The sequence below is a fragment of the Miniopterus schreibersii genome (assembly GCF_964146895.1).
Source record: "Miniopterus schreibersii genome assembly, chromosome: 13".
In the NCBI taxonomy this organism is placed as follows: domain Eukaryota; kingdom Metazoa; phylum Chordata; class Mammalia; order Chiroptera; family Miniopteridae; genus Miniopterus; species Miniopterus schreibersii.
This window is the reverse complement of record NC_138113.1, coordinates 14,782,913-14,803,573: the sequence shown is the minus strand read 5'-3', so window position 1 is coordinate 14,803,573 and position 20,661 is coordinate 14,782,913. Positions and strand designations below refer to the sequence as shown.

General features: G+C 39.4%; 1 protein-coding gene across 1 annotated transcript in view; it reads right to left on the bottom strand.

The window, feature by feature from the left end:
* The window catches only part of TTC27 (tetratricopeptide repeat domain 27), a 104,718-nt gene that overhangs the window by 8,391 nt on the left and 75,666 nt on the right, over positions 1-20,661 (bottom strand). Inside the window, exons 14-16 of the mRNA XM_081156906.1 lie at positions 12,651-12,749; positions 9,700-9,752; positions 4,426-4,591 (exon numbers count right to left, since the gene is read on the bottom strand). Of these exons, the coding sequence (XP_081013032.1) occupies positions 4,426-4,591; positions 9,700-9,752; positions 12,651-12,749 (318 nt within the window). The remainder of the gene's footprint in view (positions 1-4,425; positions 4,592-9,699; positions 9,753-12,650; positions 12,750-20,661) is intronic.

Genomic DNA, 20,661 nt, shown 5'->3' with positions numbered 1-20,661 from the left:
TTGTTTGGACAAGGTACATTATCTCTGCCTATAAATTCATATTATAATCCCACATGTGTAGTTTTAAATCTGAAAGGAATGAAATTCATATTACAATCCCATACATGGTTTTAAACCTGAAAGTACCAGTACAGAAGAAAGTGTATGAATATGCACCACTCATTTTAAGTGCTCATTCTGTAAACATTTCAAGAATTAACGTGCTTTGAAAGTGATAGCCTACTAAAATAATCACTAGCGTACAAAAGAAGCATACTAAATTAGTAAAATACTTGATTTTTTTCTGGGATCTCACAGTTGGCCCAACATCCCATCCCTCACTGTAGCCTACATGAGGAAACAATTGGGGGGGGCTGCATTCTCCCTGAAAAGGAGCACCACAGTTGTGGTGAGTCGAATAGTGTCCCCCTAAAATTCCTGCCTATAAAGAACCTCGGAATGTGAGCTTTATTTGCAAATAGGGTCTTTGCAAATATCATTAGATAAGTTGAGGTCACAGCAGACTGGATGGGCCCTAAAGCCAACGACCGATGTTCACGCAGGAAGACGGGAGGACTCAGAGAAGCAGACAGTGATGCCACCACAAGCCGGGGAGCGCCTGCACCACCAGAAGCTGGGAGAGGCCTTCAGAGGGAGCAGTGGCCCAGCCCTCTCGATTTCAGATTCTAGCCTTCAGAACTAATGGAGAGAGTAAATTTCTGTTGTTTGAAGATATCAACACTGTGGTAATTAGTTATAGCAGCCTTAGGAAACTAAGTAGAAAGATCAAGACAAAATGAAATCACTGAAACAAACTCTCGCCAGGGCACAGCATGAATGGCTGTCACATCACAGCCTGCCCCTACAAAGGGCTATGACTTCCAGCATCCCACTCACTGGTCAGTCATTCTTTCCTCACATGCAGAAATTTAAAATATCAAGCCTCTCCATCTTTTCTTTAATGAAGTATGGCACTGTGTCATGACTAAAAATGTTTTCTCCACCCCCAAGCTCATAAAAATATTTACCATACTTTCTTTTAGTGCTTTTATGATTTTACTCTTTCATTAATGATGATAAAGACAGTGATGATGACAGCAGCTGCAATTAAATAGCACTTGTCTATGCCAGGCACTATCCAAGCCTTTTACATATATTATGGCATGTAACCCTCACAACCAGCCTGTGGGGCAGGTACTATTATCACCCCTACTTTATGAAAGTAAATAACAAAGCGATCGCGGAAACTCACCCCAGGCCATATAGCTAGTGACTGGCGGAGGCAGGCGATAAGCCCAGGCTGCCTAACCCCAGAATCTATGCTCTTACTACAACAGAGGCCTGCTTCTCAAGGCATTTCAATTTAAATATTTTATCCATTTTCGTTTATTTTGGTTTAAGGAGTGACGCAGAGCTTCAGTTTTTGGTCCTAAATGCTTGGCCAACTATTCCAATACATATTGAATCCTCTAATTTTATCCCACAGATTTAAATGCCATCCTTATCACATACTAAATTCTCACACTTACTTGGGTCTGTTTCTGAATCCTTTATTCTGTCCCATTTCATCCCTATAGCAGATGTTAACTCTTTATATAACAAGGATATTCTTAGATTTTTATCTTACTATTTGTTACAAATATTTTTGTAACATATATTTATAATGAAGTCATAAAAATTCCTTTATGCTTCTTTTCTTGTTTCAAAGTTTAGAAAATTTGGTAAGTATCCACTTCTATTCCTAATTCTTCTATGAGATGAAAAAATAGTTCACATATATTTAGTCCATTTGGAATTCATTTGGTATATCACCAAATAATCTAAGCCTACTTTTGAGCCCAGATGCTCAGAGGGATTTCATTTTTATCAGTATAAACAGCCCTGCAGTCTGTCGCATCCTACCTAAACCAATGTCACATGACTGATTCCCTGTAATGACTTCTGAATCCCTTACCTGACCTCTAGTTCATTTCGGTGATAAAGACTTTGTTTCATCTCTGTCCTGAGCCTATTTCTCACCCCCATCATAGACCACGCCTGGAGGATGCAGCAAGCAGGCGATAGTGGTGGGGAACCACCACTAGGCCTGAAGAGAGCTGACGTTTTCTCACATGGAGAAGCAATTCTCATAAATGCTGAAGTCTCCACAAAGAGAAAAGCGCAACTACCCTCTTCTCCAACACAAACCTTGAAGTCCTTGGCCAAGTCTCACCTAAATCTTGGCCTAAAGCACAAGGTGTTGGCCTTTGGTCCTGGAGGTCTTCAAAGCAGGAAGGAACTGGGTTGCCTCAGGTCCAGTAACAAAAGCGTCCAGGAGGGCCCAAGGCCAGAAACAAAGCCATTTCCCGCCTCCCAGCTTGGCTAGCACCCTGCTCCACTTGGACCGCTCCAAAGAACTTGCTCTGTTTCCTGGTCTGATAACCCTGACCCCTGCCTTCCCCAAACCCTGGTTATCAGAATGAGGTAGGCAGTTTAACATATTCTTTTTTATTTCTTCAGGGGAAAAAAAATTTTAGTGTGTGGAAAAGGTGTGCACAGGCTTTAGGGTAAACAGGCAGGACTCCAGAGTCTAAGGCTTGGCTTTACCACTTGCGAGCTATGAAACATTGGCCTTACTAGTTCACCTAAGTGAGCATGTCAGCAGTAAAGTGGAGATAGTACCTACTCTACAGAGATAGTGTTTGTGTAAAGCACATTCCTTCCCTCCCCTCTTTTCCTTCAGGTAATGCTCAGCCACCACTTGTTTCAGGACTTCCGTTTGGTTGGCAACCTGCCCCAAGCACATCAACACCACCTCAATCCTTCCCCAAAGAAAACTCCACAGAGAAAGCCACACAAAGAGCATCGATATAAAAGAACACATAGTATATGATTCTATTTACATGACATTCAAGAAAGAGCAAAGCTAAACTGTGGTGACAGAACTTAGAAAGTAATGCCTGGCTGGGGGGAAGGGTGGTGGCTCAGCCGACTAGAAGGGGCTCTCGAGAACTTTCTGTGGTGATGGCAGCGTCCATATCTGTTTTGGGAAGTGGTTGCATAAGAATGTGTAATGGTTCAAACACATCAAATTTACACCCAAGATCTGTGCATTTTATGATGTGCATTATACACCAATTTCTCATATGCACATTAAGATGATGGGGAAATGTGCTTTTTAACATAAATCTTCCCACAGACTTCAAGTCAACACGAAGAAGAAAACGGGCATGCCGAAATGTGATGTCTAGCTTCAGTTCCTACCGGCGGCCATAAGACTGGTCAAGCTGTATAACCTCCCTGGGCTACTGGTCACTGCTGTTAAATGAGAAATACTCAGTATCCTCCTCAAACACTGTATGTCCTATAAAAGGTCACCTGTGTGATGTTCTAAGAACACAGTAAGCAGTCAATATATGTTAACCCTCTTCCTTTCCCTTCTATTTATAAAGAGCAAGTGGGGTATAATAACGCATTGTTTAAATTCTTTACCAAAATGCCAAGTTATCAGAGGAGGAGGAGGAGAGGGAGAGGGACAGGGAGAGGAAGGGGCCAGGGGAGAACTGACATCAGAATCACCCTGAGGACAAGCATAAGGACAGACAAGGGCTGCAAGGAGCACAAGGATGCCCATGGCATTGTTTACAGTAGCAGGAAACTGGAACACTGAACAGGGACTAAGTAGGCAGGTACATGAAAGTTAGTTTTATGATAGATTAACAAAAACATGTATAATCCAGATGTGAATATAGATATGAACTATTATAGAAAAGCATTCTTAAGTTATACTAATTTATGCATTAGTCAAAATTAAGACAGATAAAAAAGGCAGAAAATGAAAAGGTAGTATATCCACTTAGTCTTATTACAAATAGTGGGGAAAAAGAATAATTTGTAGTTAATTTACCCTAAGTCTGTATTAAAATGAGTGTGAATTTACACACACACACACACAAAAATTAAAAGGACAATAATCACATCTATAAAGAAGTAGAAAAAGAATAGATAAAAAGAGAATTTTAAAGCAAATTAAAATAGAATGGGGTAAGGTGGTATCAAACATAATAATATCAGAGGTTTTTATGAAAGACACCTGTTGCTGAACTTATAGAGTCAAATTAGGTTAAATTTTTTTAGCCAAGATAAAAATATTCCAGACAATCTATCAATCACCTAGGTCCACACTGACTAGTTGTCATAAAGCATGATGACAGAAATATGCAATGAAGCTATATATGACTGAGCTCATCACTAGCCATCAAGACGTTCCCTCAGTGATGACTTACCCACTATGGAGCGATCCTGCCCACTACTGCCACCAGCATCCTATGGTACTTCTAAAGAGAGTTATTAACAGGGCCTACTGTAAACTGAACATTTTCCTATTTATAATCAAGTAAACAATTTATATCCATTAATCAAGTATTAATGCCAAACACAAACTGAAACAAAATATTAATATCCTACCTGAACGTCTTTATATTTGTCTCTTAAGTCCAAGAGCCGGTGATAAGCTTTAATGGCTTCAGAAAATTCCCCAACATCAGTGCTTGTGAGAATGTAGTTTTCCCAGATCTGCCAGTGTTCATAGTTGCACTTGAGGGCTTCTTGTAAAGTTCTGAAAGCTTTCGCTCTATTGAAGGTCCAAGTTGAGAGAGAACAACATGAATAACCACAGCTAAATAAGCCATAGCTAAGTGTATAAACATTAATGTGGACTTTCTGTCAGTCCTTAATTACTCATATTAATAAATAGAATTAGAGGTTCAAACAACTCCAAACCATCTCAAATTTCACTACAAATTTTTAAAAATTTTAAAAGAAGCAGGCAATTACAAAACAAAAACAGGTGGAAATAAAACAAGAATAGGGAGATGTGAATAAAAACAAACTAGAAATTTTGGAATTGAAAAAGACATGAGAACAAAACCAGAAAACCTCAATAGGTGACAAAAACTAGACTGCATACAGTCAGAGAGAAAACAGATGAACTAAAAGATAATAGTGAGGAATTCACGTAGAATTCAGAATTAAAAGTAAGAGAGTAATAAAGAAACAAAGGACAGGATGAGAGAGGTAAGCCTCAAACATACATTTGGTAGACATTCCAGAACAAAAAAATGCAGAAAATGGCAGGATACGATATTTGAAAAGACATAGATGAGCCTTTTCCAGAACTTAACAAAGATCTAAATTCTATGATCAAAAGTATACTTTGCATACTGAGCATTATAAAGATAAACCAACACCTAGACATATTATGTGAAATTGCAGAACATAAAGTCAATCCTAAAACCTACAAAACAATGACAATTAGAGAACAGCAGATATTATCATTAGCAACAAAAGATGGTAGAAGACTATAGAATACTACCTTTGATGTGTTGAATGAAAATAATTGTCGGCCTAAAATTTTACAACCAGCTAAAAATACCACTCAAGTGTAAATGCAAAAGCAAACATTTTCAGATATAGAGATTAAGAAACTTTACCACCTACTGACCCTAACTTAAAAACACTAATACAGGATCCTCTGTTACAAAAATAAAAGGAAATTCAAAGAGAACGAAAGGGTACAAGAAGTTATCAATGTTGACAACAGAAATTGATTAAATATGCCAGTAAATTTAAATATGAGAATAAAAATTATGAGTTATTTGTGTTTTAAAAAAGTAACAATGAAAGTATATGGACCATATTCTTTTCAACTAAATAAGAAATCAACAGTCAATAGACAGTTTAAAAATTATATGCCTATCCAGCCGGATGTGGCTCAGCGGTTGAGCGTCGACCTGGGATCCAGGCGATCAGGGTTCGATTCCCGGTCAGGGCACATGCCCCGGTTGCGGGCTCGATCAATGACTCTCTCATCATTGATGTTTCTGTCTCTCTCTCTCCTTCTCCTTTCCTCTCTCTGAAATCAATAAAGATATATATTTTAAAAAAATTATATGCCTGGTCAGAGAAAGACAAACATCACATGATCTCGCTTATATGTGGAATCTAAAGAACTTAATAAACTGATGAACAGGATAGATTCAATGACATGGAAGCATGGATCAGACTGACGAATGTCAGAGGGATGGAGAAGGGCGGGTGGGTGGAAGAAGAGAGAGTAACCAAAGAATTTATATGCATATATGCACAACCCAAGGACATGGGCAATGGTGGGGAGAGGGACTGGGGAGGGGGATGGGACAGGGTGGAATGGGCCATTGGGGACAAAAAGGGACATCTGTAATATTTTAAAAAACAACAACAAAAATTATATGCCTGGAAACTTTAAAAAATGCACTCCTAAAAAACAAACCCACAGTGGAGGAAAACAAGAGATTCACATTAGAAAGTAGAAAATATTCAGAAATTAATGAAAGTACTATTTACCACCATATGCAGGATATAGCTGAAGCAGTATTCAGAGGGAAATTTATGCTCTTATCTGCATTAACTATAAGATATGAAAGATGGAAAATAAATGAGTCAAAACATTCAATTTAAATTTGGTGTAAGAAGAATATCAAATAAATTAAGAAACAAGAAAAGATAAAGAAGTAAAATAGTGAAGAATAGACTAATCAACTAAACCAAAAGCTGGCTCTTTGAAAATAACTAGTGAAACAGAAAAATATCTAACTAAATTCCATTTAGAATGAAAATGGCACAAATAAGAATAGTAATTAAAAAAAAAATCATGAGACCACATGGGCAAATCATACAAAATGAGCTAAAGAAATACAAGCCAAATAAATCAATAAAAATTAAAACAGGATATGTAGTTTCACAGGCAAGGTTTGCTAAACCATCATGGAATCTTTGTCTTATACCAGCCACTTCAGAAAATAGAGAAAGACTATTACTTGTCATTGAAAAGGAAATCAAAAGAAGTTCATGTCCCCTATTCTCTCAGCAAACAAAAAGATTCTTAATGCTTTACTCTGCTGCCTGGACAAAGACTATAGTTCCCTTACAGATCATAAATGTTTTACTGGACAGTTACCTTTTTCAAATGTATGCTATCGATCTCCCTTTCCAATAATCATTTCTGAGTTCGCTAACTTAAGACCATATGGTCCACCTTACTTTCCCTGCTGAGCCTCAGAGTGTATCATCGAGGCCCCTCCCTCCTTATTGACTTCAAGGCAAATTTTGGAGGGGAGGATGGTGGTTCTTCTTCCCAAGCCATTGTTCTGAGTCACCCCCTTAAACATTTGCAAAGAAGTGTGCCCATGTCATCAGTAATTTCCCCCAAGAGTCACTGAACATACAAATCATTTGATTACTCTCTAATATACCTATGGTATCGATCAAAATAACTTCCTTACAATTAAGTTCTTTCAGACTTTTCGTAATAGCCAATCCACCAGTTTGATTTTTTATTCTCTTTAAAAAAAATCTACCTTAAGTTACAGTAACTGTACAGTTACTGCAACTGTTACTGGATAGTTACAGTAACCTTTTTCAAATGTATGCTATCACTCTCCCTTTCCAATAATCATTTCTGAGTTTGCTAACTTAAGACCATAGGGGCCACCTTACTTTCCCTGCTGAGCCACTTATCCCTGTACTGATTCATTTATCTCTTGGCCCACATCCTTTACAGATAAAAATGAAAGTATCCTTACACTAACACTTCTTCAGATTCAGCCACAATTTGTTCCTATGGGATTTTATTCTTTTTTTTCCTTCTCTACTCCACTCTCTGTGCCCACTCCCATGTAAGAGCAGCTGCCTTCGGCAATGGTAATCTGAGAGACCCCAGTCCCCCACCCACATAGGAGTGGGGCGAGGCTATCCTCCTGGAAAAGAATTCAGCAAGCAGCAATCCACACCAGGCGGTAGATTCTTCCCGGTATGTCCTTCCATCCTCTAATCACAATTTCCTGGCCTCAAAATTTTTGTGATGAAATTCTTTTTTGGTAAACATGGCTTCTTTATAAGGAACTTCAAGTCAGGATTCACTTATCAAACCCACATGCTAGGAACACTGCATAATGAAAGTTGTGTAGGGAGATGGAAAATTTTCCCAAGGTCAGGACATAATGTGAAGGGGAATCAGATGAAACAGAGAAAAGAACTTCAATGAAGAACCTTGTGACAGCAAAGGGATAGACAAGATAGTTTAAAGAGTCACTTTAAGGCATGGATAGGATTCAAGAGGAACAGTAATAACACCCTTGAGTCAAAAATTAGCTCTTTCTTACAACCCCACTTTTACATAAAAACCTATTCGTGGAGTTGCATGAAGACAAGAAAGCATCACAAAGCAGCTGAGGAACAATGTGTAAAAACTCCTAAGAAGAAAGAATTCTTAGGACTGTTGGGCTGGAAGACAAGGTTGGGTATCAGGAGACTCACTACATGTAAAATTATCAGGGTTACTGGAAAAACCCACTGAGATCATTCCACAACTACAGCAGGGATTTCCTTCACCCCTTGCTTTCAATCAAAAGGGTCTCTAGTGAGTTTTAACACAATCAGTTGCAATCAAGAACATAATATTATTTTCTGAAGAGAACAGTAGAACAAACAGTCCTTTATTTTTGTAGACTGTCATCCAAGAGCAGCGGAAGCATTTCATGATCTCAATGCAATGTGGATTTAACGGTATCTTTAGAAATATCTTGTGAATCCACAAAGAAAAATTAAGTCAAGTCTGAAAATAAGGCCAAATGAAAGTAGAAATATATCCATCCTTTAATTCATTTACTACAATTCTGGTAACAGCAGTCCTTGTCTGCCCTTTCCTTCGCTTCCTGTAACCAGTCAATAAGCCCATCTGGTTGTCCCCTTTATAAACTGGCATCTGCCCCTTCTTTTTCCAGCCTAGTTATCTCCTGCCTGGATTGTTACAACAGCTGTCTCCTAACTGGTTTCCCAGCCTGCAGTTTCCTCTCTAGTCTGTCTCACACACTGCCACCAGATAAATCTTCCCAAAAGCTTCTTTCTTCATGAAACTACCCCACTGAAATCTTGGCTTCTAATTCCAACAGAGTAGTCTCAACTTGTTATTCAGGCAATCAGAGCATCCTGCAATCTGACCCCAAATGACTTTTCCAACCTTACCACTCACTGCATCTCTCTGGAGTCTACAGCTGATTCTTTCACTTCCTCTCTGCTAAGGTGTCGCATTCAATCCTGTCACTCTGCATTGGATCAAACCCCTTGTCTGAGCATCTTTCCTCTGTGCCCTCTACCCATTCTTCAAATTTTAGCTTGATTCCAATATTCTCTCAGAAGCGTGTCTGAACCAGAATCATTACACCTGCTCTCTTCTGAGATGTCTGGCACAGACTAAGTGTTCTGCAAATACCACCCACTATTATTATAGCCCTCTTAGTATTTCTCACTTAATATTTACCACACACTATCTATATTGTTTATTAATTTTTAAAATAATATGGCATACAGTTTTATTTTTTTAAACCTACACTCCCCAAAGACACTGGTTCATATTTCTATTTCTCAATAATGTCTAGTAATCAATAAGAATCTGTCAGTTGAGTCAACCAACTAAAAAGCATGCTTGCTCTTCTCACGTAATGAAATTGTGGATGCAAAACCTGTAGCAAGGAAGGCTTCAAATAACATTTCTTATTTTATTACATACTAAAGGCTTTCAAGAAACAAACTATATTTAGAAGTCAAAAGACTCTAAGGCCCGATGTTCCAGTATTCAGTTGAAGAAAATCTCATTCACTTATTTTGGAAGCAAAGTTATTCATATTTGTCTGATGTACTTACTTTTGCTTTAGTCGGATATAGGAAGTTGATAAATTGTTCCAAGCTTCCGCATTCTGAAACGACAGAGAACCCAGTTATAGACTATTCTCATTTAGGTAAAATAACTGCTACAACCAAAATTATAACGTATTTTCCTAGTCTAAGATGTGCTCCTTACAATCAGAATTTTCACTGAGGTATGCTTACAGGTGTATGAGAAAATGAAATAAATTAAATGTAACTTTTATAATTTAGCATGAAAAAGTCACAAAAATAGTCAACAAGTTGATACAACTGTTAAGCACTAATTTGAAATTTAGTTAAGATTTTATTTCCAAATTAAGATTTACAAAATAGTGGGACAATTTACAACATACTTTACACAATATATAGATTTACAGCAAACCCAAGAACATGCAGAATGTTGTTTTTCCTATCTTAAAAGGCTCTGCTAGTTTACCATCATCCTTCATCAGAAGAGAATGGAGGAGCATGTGTTCTCCATTGCTATTCCTAAGTATTTTATCAAACGCATTTCTCTACCCATTCCTCCATCAATGGCAAAAATACATTAAAGCTTTTATGTAAATGCTGATTCTAACGAGAACAATATGAGTATGTTTGTTCCTCTTTGTTCTGCTTTTCATAAAATGTAGAGAATATAATTCTCAAGTTCCATACACAATTTAAAAATTACATGGCAATGGACCTCTGCTTGCAGACAGCACAGTTAGTACCAGAGTAGCCTTATCACCATAAAAAGCTACAAACTGGACAAAACATAGGAAACTGTTTTCAAGAAGCTGGACAACTGGCTGGATCACAGGACTGTGATCCTTGAGGCAGGGTAAACAAGTGAGGTATCTTAACAATCAACCGAGGCTTCTAATTAGAGGTATTTCCAGAGAGGTAGAAACCAAACAAAGTACAGCAAGTCTAAAAGTTCAGGGCTGAAAAGGTAGCTGGAATTTGCAGGACAAAATACCAGGGAAGAGAAATCTGCACAGAGAATAAGCTCCAGGAATCTCAATAAGCATCTCATTGAGTTTTGGCTGAATACTGAGCTATCCAACCCAATTAAAAATGGGCAGAGGATGTGGCCCGGCCGGGCATGGCTCAGCGGTTGAGCATCAACCTGGGATCCAGGCGATCAGGGTTCGATTCCCGGTCAGGGCACATGCCCGGTTGGGGGCTTAATCAATGACTCTCTCATCATTGATGTTTCTCTCTCTCTCTCCCTCTCCTTTCCTCTCTCTGAAATCAATAAAGATATATTTAAATAAACAAACAAACAAATAAATAAATAAAAATAAATAAATAAATAAAAATAAATAAATAAATAAAAATGGGCAGAGGATGTAAATAAACATCTATCCAAAGATGATACACAAGTGACCAATAAGCACACGAAAAGATGCTCAAAATCATCAGCCATCAAAAAAATGGAAATTGAAACCACAATGATATACTATCTACTAGGATGGTTATAATAAAAAAACACAGAAAATAGTAAGTATTGACAAAGATGTTGATAAATTGGAAGCCTCATACATTGCTGGTGGGAATCTAAATGGGTGCTTTAGAAGACAGTCTGGCAGTTTCTCAAAATTTTGAACACAGACTTAACACATGATCTAGTAACTCTACCACTAGGTATATACCCAAGAGAAACAAAAACTTATGTCCACACAAAAATGTGTAAATGAATGTGCACAGCAGCATAATTCTTAATAGCCAAAAAGTGGAAACAGTCCACATGTCCATCAACTGATAAATGGATAAATAACATATAATATACCCACACAATGGAATATTACCTGGCCATAAAAAAGAATAGTACTGATACATGCAACGGGGGTGAACTATAAAAACAATCTAAGTGAAAGAAGCCAGTCACAAAGACCACATAGCATACGACTCCATTTATGTGAAATGTCCAGAATACACAAATCTACACAAACAGAATGTACATTAGTGGTTACCCGGGGCTGGGGGCAGGGGCTATGGTGGGAGGCGGCATGTGACTGGGAGAAATGGGGAGTAGCTACTAATGGGTACAGAGGTTTTCTTTTTATTATAATAAAAATGTTCTAGGGTGGAGGGGGGCGGGTGGGTGGGGGGGGGAGAGTGGCCAGGGAATTTGTGTGCATATATGCGCAGCCTGGGGACAGGGACGGTGGTGGGGAGAGGGACTGGAGAGGGGCGTGGGGTGGGGTGGAGCGGGTCATTGGGGAGAGGGGGGAACATCTGTGATATTTTAAACAAAAATAAAATTTAAAAAAAAAAAGAATACCTATGCAACCAGAAAGAAAAAAAAAAGTTCTAAAATTGTGGTGATGGTTCACAATTTTGAATATACGAAAAAAATCACTGAATTGTACACTTTAAATGGATGAGCTATAGGTATGTGAATTACTTACCATCTCAGTAAAGCTGTTAAATATTAAAAGATTGTAAACTAAAAGAGCTTTCTAATAATGTAATTAACAAAGGCAGTACATGTTAGTGAGTGACAAAATATATGTGCCACTTTATACTTCAGCAAAGTATGTTAAAAAATTGTTTTATCAAAATTATTTTCTAAAGGAAACCATGAATAACAGCCATTATGAGAAGACATTTATTGCTAGATTTAGAAATCATATGCCTAAATGTGTGACCTTCTGTCCAAGGTAGACTTTCCTCCAACACAAAAAGAAATGCTGTTCTTTTTAACATACAATATAGAACAATTGAATTTTTTGGCCTTCTTTTTTCTATTTTTTTCATTGTGATGAGAACACATGATATCTTCCCTGTTTGTAAAAATGCAAGTGAGCAATACAGCATGGTTAACGTGATACAATGTTGTACCGTGGATTTCTCCAACTAAACCATACACCCACAGGAATTACTAATTTAACTACAGTACAATTTGAATAACTTAAAGAGTACCAACTTAGAGCTGTAATAAGAAAACCAAACACACTTACATCGGGTTCTAGAGTCACACAACGTTGAAACGCCTTCGCAGACCCTCCATAGTCTTCCAAGGCCAAATAGGCACAGCCGAGAGAAAACCATACCCCGAGCTGTAAGACCGAAAGTCAGTCATTCGAACACACGGAGACATTTATAGGATGTAATCTGAACATTATTCAAGATACTATCAATAAACACTACTGTAAAGAACGCAGAGCTATATAATCAATATCTGCCTTACATTTCATAAGGAATGTACATGTATGGAAATTTTGCAAATGGAGATGAATTTTTCCATATAATTTTCAAAGCTAGTATGACACTGAAAGCATGTGCAATATCACTGCACATCTTTTGCTGAGCAAGACCACTCTGTATGTTAACCAAACTCCATGAATGCAATGGAGAGCCCTGTTTATAAACCCTGAAATTGTAAGTGTGGGATTAATCTACTGAGCACCAACTATGTAAAAAGTATACAAAGTATCAGCAGATTCACAGATGATGAGAGTACCACAAACTTGAGGAAAGTTTTTGCTTTCATCTTTAGACCACAAGCAGTTTACTGCCTACTCTTACTACCCTAGTGTGTATCCGCTGAGGAATGCCTGAAAATAACTGAGAAAAAGTAGGCTCAGAATCTCAAAATCTTAAGTCAATAAGGTTTGTAAACACAGAGATTTAGAAAACAGGTAAGTTAGGTAGTAGCTATTGAAATTACAAACGAAATCTTTACTTCACAGAGTTTCCTTAAAATTCAATAGCCTATATCAAAGTAAAGATAAAGCTCATAAAAATTCAATGAAATTAGTCAGAATGCAGCTGTTACAGTCAGTTTGCTTTCCTTTCAGATCTGGCCAGTAGAAGGCAGTCCACTTTCTCCCCGACTTCCAGGACAAAGGCAGTGAGCCAGCAGGTGGACTTGGTTGAACACCTCAGGGTGGGAGAGGAAATGAGGTGCTCGGTTATCTGTCCATAGCCTGCCACAGAGGCAGAGTGGGAGGCTACCCCCACATCCTTCCTCCCCAGCAACTCTCACAAAACTTGTTCCCTATGGCTAGTTGAGGCCTGAAAGTTCTTTAAGCAGGTAAAGATTCTGAGCTGGTAATTAGAGATAAGGCTTAGAAAGCAAACATCCTTGGGCTGTTTACAACACTTTGCCTTGAATTCACAAGAGGCTATAAAGAGTTCTATGGAGAACAGATTCAGTTAGAGGGTTAGGTGACAGTTTAAAAGGGGGTGGGGGTGTGTTTGGTAGGAGGGGGGAGGAACAGAGGTACCAGGTTGAAACAGAAATTCACCTGTTTGAATGAAAGGACTTACGGCAACCTAAAAATTAGTTCATTACTCTTTGCTTTCGTCTGGTTAGGTATAGAATCAAATGAAAAGAGCTCCGATGCACCAAACCACACTCACTGAACATGACACAACCTGAGAGGGCCAAAATCTGACGCTAACTTACAAAACAACATACCAAACAAGGTCTCTAATTCTAACCAAGTTGGAAGTGTCAAAATCTGTGTATTTATTTCATCAGTTATAAAGTACACTATTAACAGTACTTAAACTATTACTACCAATAGCGACTGGCATCTTGGTTCGGGATGGTCATGCTGTTAAGAGGAGAACATCATAAAAGAAAAAGCCAAAAGAAACCTCAAAAAACCCCCCCAAAACCTCATGATTCCCCAAATTAGAGTTGTATATGCTTGAGCACCAAAGATCTCTATTTTCTGTCCCAGTGCTATGAGACAGAAACATCATGCTAGCCTTGTTACATTTTCTAGTAGCCACATTTAATAAGTAAAAATAAATGGGTAAAATTAATTTTAATAACATTTAATAACACGAAACACAAGCAGGCCAACTACTTATTTTGAATGTGATAATATGTATATTTAAAATTAATTTTAATACCATTTCAACATGTTATCAATATACAAAATTATTGAGATATTTTACACTCCTTTTTCATACTATACACATTTTTTCATCTTTGAAATCTGATGCACATCCAACACACATCTCAATTTTAGCCATGTCTCAAGTGCTCAGCTGCCGCATGTGGCCGGTGGGCACCATATCGGGCAGCACAGTTCAACACAGTTTGTCTGAAACACTGGCACAGAGCCTGGCATACCCTGCATCCCTCCCTCCTTCTACAATAAAAAGCTAGCTCTTCTGGCTGAGCCCACCTTTGGGCTCCTACCTGTCACACACTACAGTGCCCTGTTCCTCTCTATACAGCAGCGACCACAATGATCAGCACTTAATGAGCATTTACCTGTGTGCCAAGCACTGGCAGCAGAGCTTTCGGTGCATCACCCCACCAATCCGCACAGCAGCCTCTCAGGGTAGCAACCATCGCCCTCCCAAGAGAGGAGGGCGGGTCAGCCAGCCAGCAAGAGGGTACAGAGATGTGACCGGGTCTGTGAGACTCTGGAGTCCGCATCTTCTCTGCATAGCCACACTGCCCCACTACCCTGTTCTGCCCCCCAGCCATGATTTATGGCAATACCACCCTTGTCACCGACTGAGGTGGGGAGGCAGTGAACAGCTGCTGGAAAACTGAGAAGACCAATTTTTTAAGATCCAGGGTATATCTACTTCCCCCTGCCCCGAAACTCTCGAGTAGGCAGGTGGACAAAGATGATACAGAAGATCGATGACATGTGTGGCTGGAAGGAAAAGCTGAAAGGCGAACCTCTCAGCAAAGGGACTGGGGAAGGACACAGAAAGGTCATCTGACAGAGGCTCTGTCTGAGGTTTCTGCAGGCTTATCTCAGGGCAAACTGGGAGGGCAAGCTGGTCACAGGCTGGGCGATCATCTCTACAAGCTGACACTGCAGCTTTCTTTCCTGAGGGAACCAGCATGAAACACAAGCAGGCCAACTACTTATTTTGAATGTGATAATATGTATATTTAAAGAAGGGTTTTAAATTATTTTAAAATAATTAACAAAAAACAGGAATGGTTAAGAACATGGTCTCTCTTTAAACTTCCCTAATAAGTTTCCCTAGAGAAACAGTGAAATGGAAAGATGGATGCCTGGGATTCAAGAGGTTCTAAGTAACTATGTGACCTTGGCCATGTCACTTAACCTTTGCGACTCGGTTCCTCAATTTTTTTTTTTTTAAATATATCTTAATTGATTTCAGGGAGAGGAAGGGAGACAGAGAGAGAGAGAGAGAGAGAGACAGAGAGATAGAGAGACAGAGAGAGAGACAGAGAGAGAGAGAAACATCAGTGATGAGAGAGTCATTGATCGGCTGCATCCTGCACGTCCCCAACTGGGGATGGAGCCTGCAACCCAGACATGTGCCCCGACCAGGAATCAAACCACAATCTCCAGGTTCATAGGGGGGTTGGAATCAGAACAAAAATTCCAAGGCTCCTTCAGACCGGATTCTGAAAACCCAGAGGTGACAGAGTTCAAAGGTACATTAGTGCCATCTAGTGGCAAAATAAGTACACTGGTTATGCAGATAGAACAGTATTAGGATCAGCAGGTGTGAGGAGGAGTTAGGAGGGAATCTGTTCAATTAGAGGCCTTAGGAATCAATCCAAAAGAGGCTAAGAGGAAGACAAGGCCTAGAAAGGAAGTAATTTACTCAAAGCCACACAATGGTTCCTGGTGTGCGATATGTGTGCTGAAGAGAGTGACTGCAATGCTTATGAACCCTCGATAATTAAAGTGGAAATGAAAGCTTGCGACTCTGAAGGCTAGCTGAGACTAAGTACCGCTACACAATGGTGTGGATTAGTTTCACAATTAAAAAGTTAATTTTTACAAGGGCATTTAAAGTACATCCGCAATAGGTGCCATTAGCCTGTATGTTACAATTTCCTTTCTTTCATTATGAGCCTCCTGCTCAAATTTCCTTCCTCCTCCAAGGTTTCTGCAGAATGAATGAATAATCAGTTTCCTTACACACTTTTTGCTAATTTTCCTTACAGGATTGACTGAATTTCTCTCAGGTCACAAATAATAAAGTTTAACATGCTTTAATGGAATCCTACAGCCAAGCTTCACGCTCCATTCTCTCCTTTCTACATCCCTGACTCATTCCCATGACCCCAAATGCAGATAAGTTCTTGAATGTGGTTTTGTTAAACAGGAAATGACCGTAGCCAAATCCAAGAGTGATATCAATGTTCTTTGGTAGCTTTTCCTAAAGTGGTGTGGGGTGCTCAGTTTTAAAAAATGTCTACCACCGACTCTTCTGTAACCAGACTTCTCATTTACTAAGTCACCTGCCAGCTTTTCTATTTCAGTGCCTTCCTCTAAACTAAAGGATCGGGGGAATTTTATGCACATGGTTTTCTTTCACTAGACAGGCTATTGATTGTTTAATGCCCTCCTCTTATTCCTGTCCTAGATTTGGTTATCCTGGTTCTTACATCTGCCCACTCTTTCCAGAGAAGGCATGGTGCGAGGTAATATAATACAGGCGCTGGTGTGTCATCCACATTTGAGACTCTCCTGTTAAGAGATGTCTCCCAACTTTTAGGCTCCAGATAAAGAGGCAACAATGATTTTCCAGCACCATTACTACCACACTGTAACAGGTAGGATGGGAAAATCCCACTATGTAACATCGATTACTGAGAACTTACTATGAGCCAGGAATTACATGGGATACTTGACATACCTTAGCTCTAGTTTTCCCAGCAGCAAACTGAGATAGGGATTATAATCTCCACTTTACAAATGAGGAAACTGAAGCCCAGGAAAATGAAGCGACTCACCTTTGTCACATTCCTTGGGATTACTAGGGTTCAGAACTAGGTCTACTGCAGCAAAGCTCCTGCCCTCCTCTCTACCCCGTCACAGCTACGGCCCAGATGTTATCCCAGGGCTTGTATTTCTTGGCAGTTACGCGAGTTAGACCTTAAGAGTTTCATTTTTTTATTGCTTACCAATATGAGAAATGAAGAACAAAAAGGAAAGAATCTCTTTTTTCTCTACATATTATTCACATATGTTCATCCTGTCTTCTCCACTGGAATGTAAGCTCCAACCTCCTTGAGCCTTCCCACCACAACAAATACAAGTTCACAAGAGAAACTCTCTAATCTATTTCAAAAAACATTTTCTTCTTTCAAACACTAAAATGAAAGATAAAGCTAACCCCTACAAATCAAGAGGGTATAAGCTCCCAGGATCATTAAAGCCATGGAGTTATATCACAGAAGTCTGCTCTTATGTAAGAAGGGCTAGGAATGGCCACCTCAGTTTCTCTAAAATTCCCTGGTCTCGCAGAGACTCACTCCCTGTCATGTGCTGATTGTCCCAAAACACCAATAATCTTCTTTAGTTTCCATGAATCCCTCCCTTGGTTTCCTTCTGTCTCTCTGATCAAAACTCTGGAGCATTTGGGTTGACTCCTGTGTCCCTGGTGCTCTCTTCTCCCGGCCTCCCACTGCTGGAGATGCCCCGAGTCGGGTTTTGCCTGGTGGTCTCTTCCAACACAGTTTCTGTACAGAATTCACTCACGCGCAAGGCTGCGCCTCACTCCACAGAGAAGCCCAGTCTGTAGGCTTTGTTCTGGCCTCTCTAGGGGCTTCAGTGAACTATCAGAAATCTCTGCTTAGACACAGCAACATGTCTTCACAGTCAACATCCAAAATCACACAATCTTCCCATGCAAAAGGTATTTTCCTGTCCTCCTGAAGTCTCTGTATCTATCAATAGGGACATTTTCCTTTTTAATAAGACAACTGAGCACACTGACATCCTCTTGGATTCCCTCAATCCTGCCGGTTCAATGAGTAAGGCCTAGAAAGCTTCCCTTTACGATGAGGCTCCACCCATTCCATCTTTCCACCCTCACTGCCACAGCCCCTGGCCACTCACCCATGACACTCGTTCTCTATTTAAACACCCTATCATACCACTCTTGTCATTTCACTCTTTTATTCAAAACCACAACAGACTTCCACATCCAGAGGGTTAGATAACCCTGAAGAAAGGCATTTAAGACCCTTCCGCAACGAGTTCTGTCCCTATCACTTCCCAGCGGAAACGCTCTGCTCCCTGCTGATAGTTTGACTCGGCCAAATTCGTTCCCACGTCCATGCCTAGTACACAAGAGGATCGCGGTAACACGTGGTTAGGCAACCACATAATGTACTGTTCAAACTGCAACATTTTTGAAAGGGAAACGGGACATTAAAAAGAATTAAAATTGTATGACTTAAAAAAGATCTTATTTATTGGCCAACAAACTGTTGATAAATAAATTGGTTTTACTCTGTCAGGGATCTATATGATCATTACATTTAAAAACTTTTTCAAAAGTAAAATTATTTTTGAAAAATAAAAACACTGTACATTAAAATTAAAAATGTTTTAATGCTGATTACCTGAACATTTAAAACTACCAAAAGGAACATTAATCAAGCTATCCATTTGTGATATCTGCACATTTCTGCAGTTTTACAGAATTAATATTACTTTAATTTTGCTTAGGTATTCATATATTTTAATCAGTTCCTTGGTCATATCTAATTCTGATACCATGTCACTGACATTATCTGATGAATTTCTAAGTGAATGATAGCTAGCTATCTCCAAAGCACAAATGCTGTAAATGGTGCACACGTCTTCTGGTTCTCTAACAAAAACACCATAGATGATGCGATTAGTTTTGCAGACCATCCCTGATATAAAAGACCAAACACTCATATTTTTATACCAATTTGATTTCAGAAAGTCATTATAATGCACAAAGGCCATTCAGCTATCACTCTCATTTTGCCTAAATTTTGTTATTAAACCTAACTGCACAGACATGTGGGAGAAGAGAGTAGAATGTTTTAAATTCGGTTTTCCTGTTTTCCGTTTATTCCAGGACTTAAAGGAGATAATAGCATGTAGGAGCTGTCCTTCAGAGACAGTTCAAACTTGGACCACAGTCAGAACAAGTCCGTGGTGTCCAAGTTCGCCTCTCGCAGTAGTTTGTACAACTGCAGCATCAAATGCCTGCACATCTTGGCATGGGTTCCAGCCTGCCTGAATTGGATCCATATGACAAACTGCAAAATATCCTCACATAACATCTGTTTGTACTGCTTTGAACAATTGTTATTTTTTGTCTCGCTAAGTAATTAATTCAAAATTATATAATAAGACGGTTAAGCCCTGTCAAGTCCTCCCTTGCAAATTCCCTCACACCCATCCCCTCTCCTCCTTCCCCGTCCACACTGACCAGGTCATGCTACACTGCCGCCGCAGTCTCCTAACCCTGCCCCATCCAGTATCCTCCGTGGCCATCGCGCTGCCAAGGCAATATTCCTAAATTACCTCTATGTGCACCACATTCCTTCATCCAAAACGAAGCCAAACATAAATCAGCCCTTCAATGGCCCCTATCTGCCAAATAAAAAGTCAGAGAGGTTAGCCTCACATTTAAGACCTTTTGTAATCTGGCTCCAGTCTAGCTTTCCCACTGGAGCTGCTCTATTCCCTTTGACTCTAAAAAACTAGCCTATTCACTTACCCCTCCATTCCTCCAACACACACCCCTTCTTTTTCTGTTTCTAGGGCTTTGCTCATACTGTTCACCTGCCTGGACTGCCCATCACCACTGCCCTTCCCTTGGCCTCTTTAAGTACTATTTGTCCTTTAAGGCCAAGTTCAACATCCTCTCCAATGTCTACTGAGGGCAGAAACATTCTCTGTGGCCTCTATATAACTAGTGCTTTACAAGTAATTCACATGATATTTCTTTGATGCCTCATGTAATTGGCTAGTTTTATCTGTGTTCATTTCACTAGACGGTACCAGAGGGTACAAGCAGAACTGCCTGGTGACCCGTTGTTACGGCTTCATCCTTTGGCGCAACATTGTGTGCACAGCAGACAATTAGTATATATTTGACTGAATAATTGGTTAAAGATATTATTTATTCACTCATTCAACAAACGTTTATTGAATACCTAATATGTGCTAGGCACTGTCATAGCACTAGAAAAATACAAATAAAACTTACAGGTAAAAATTTCTGCCTTCATGGGAC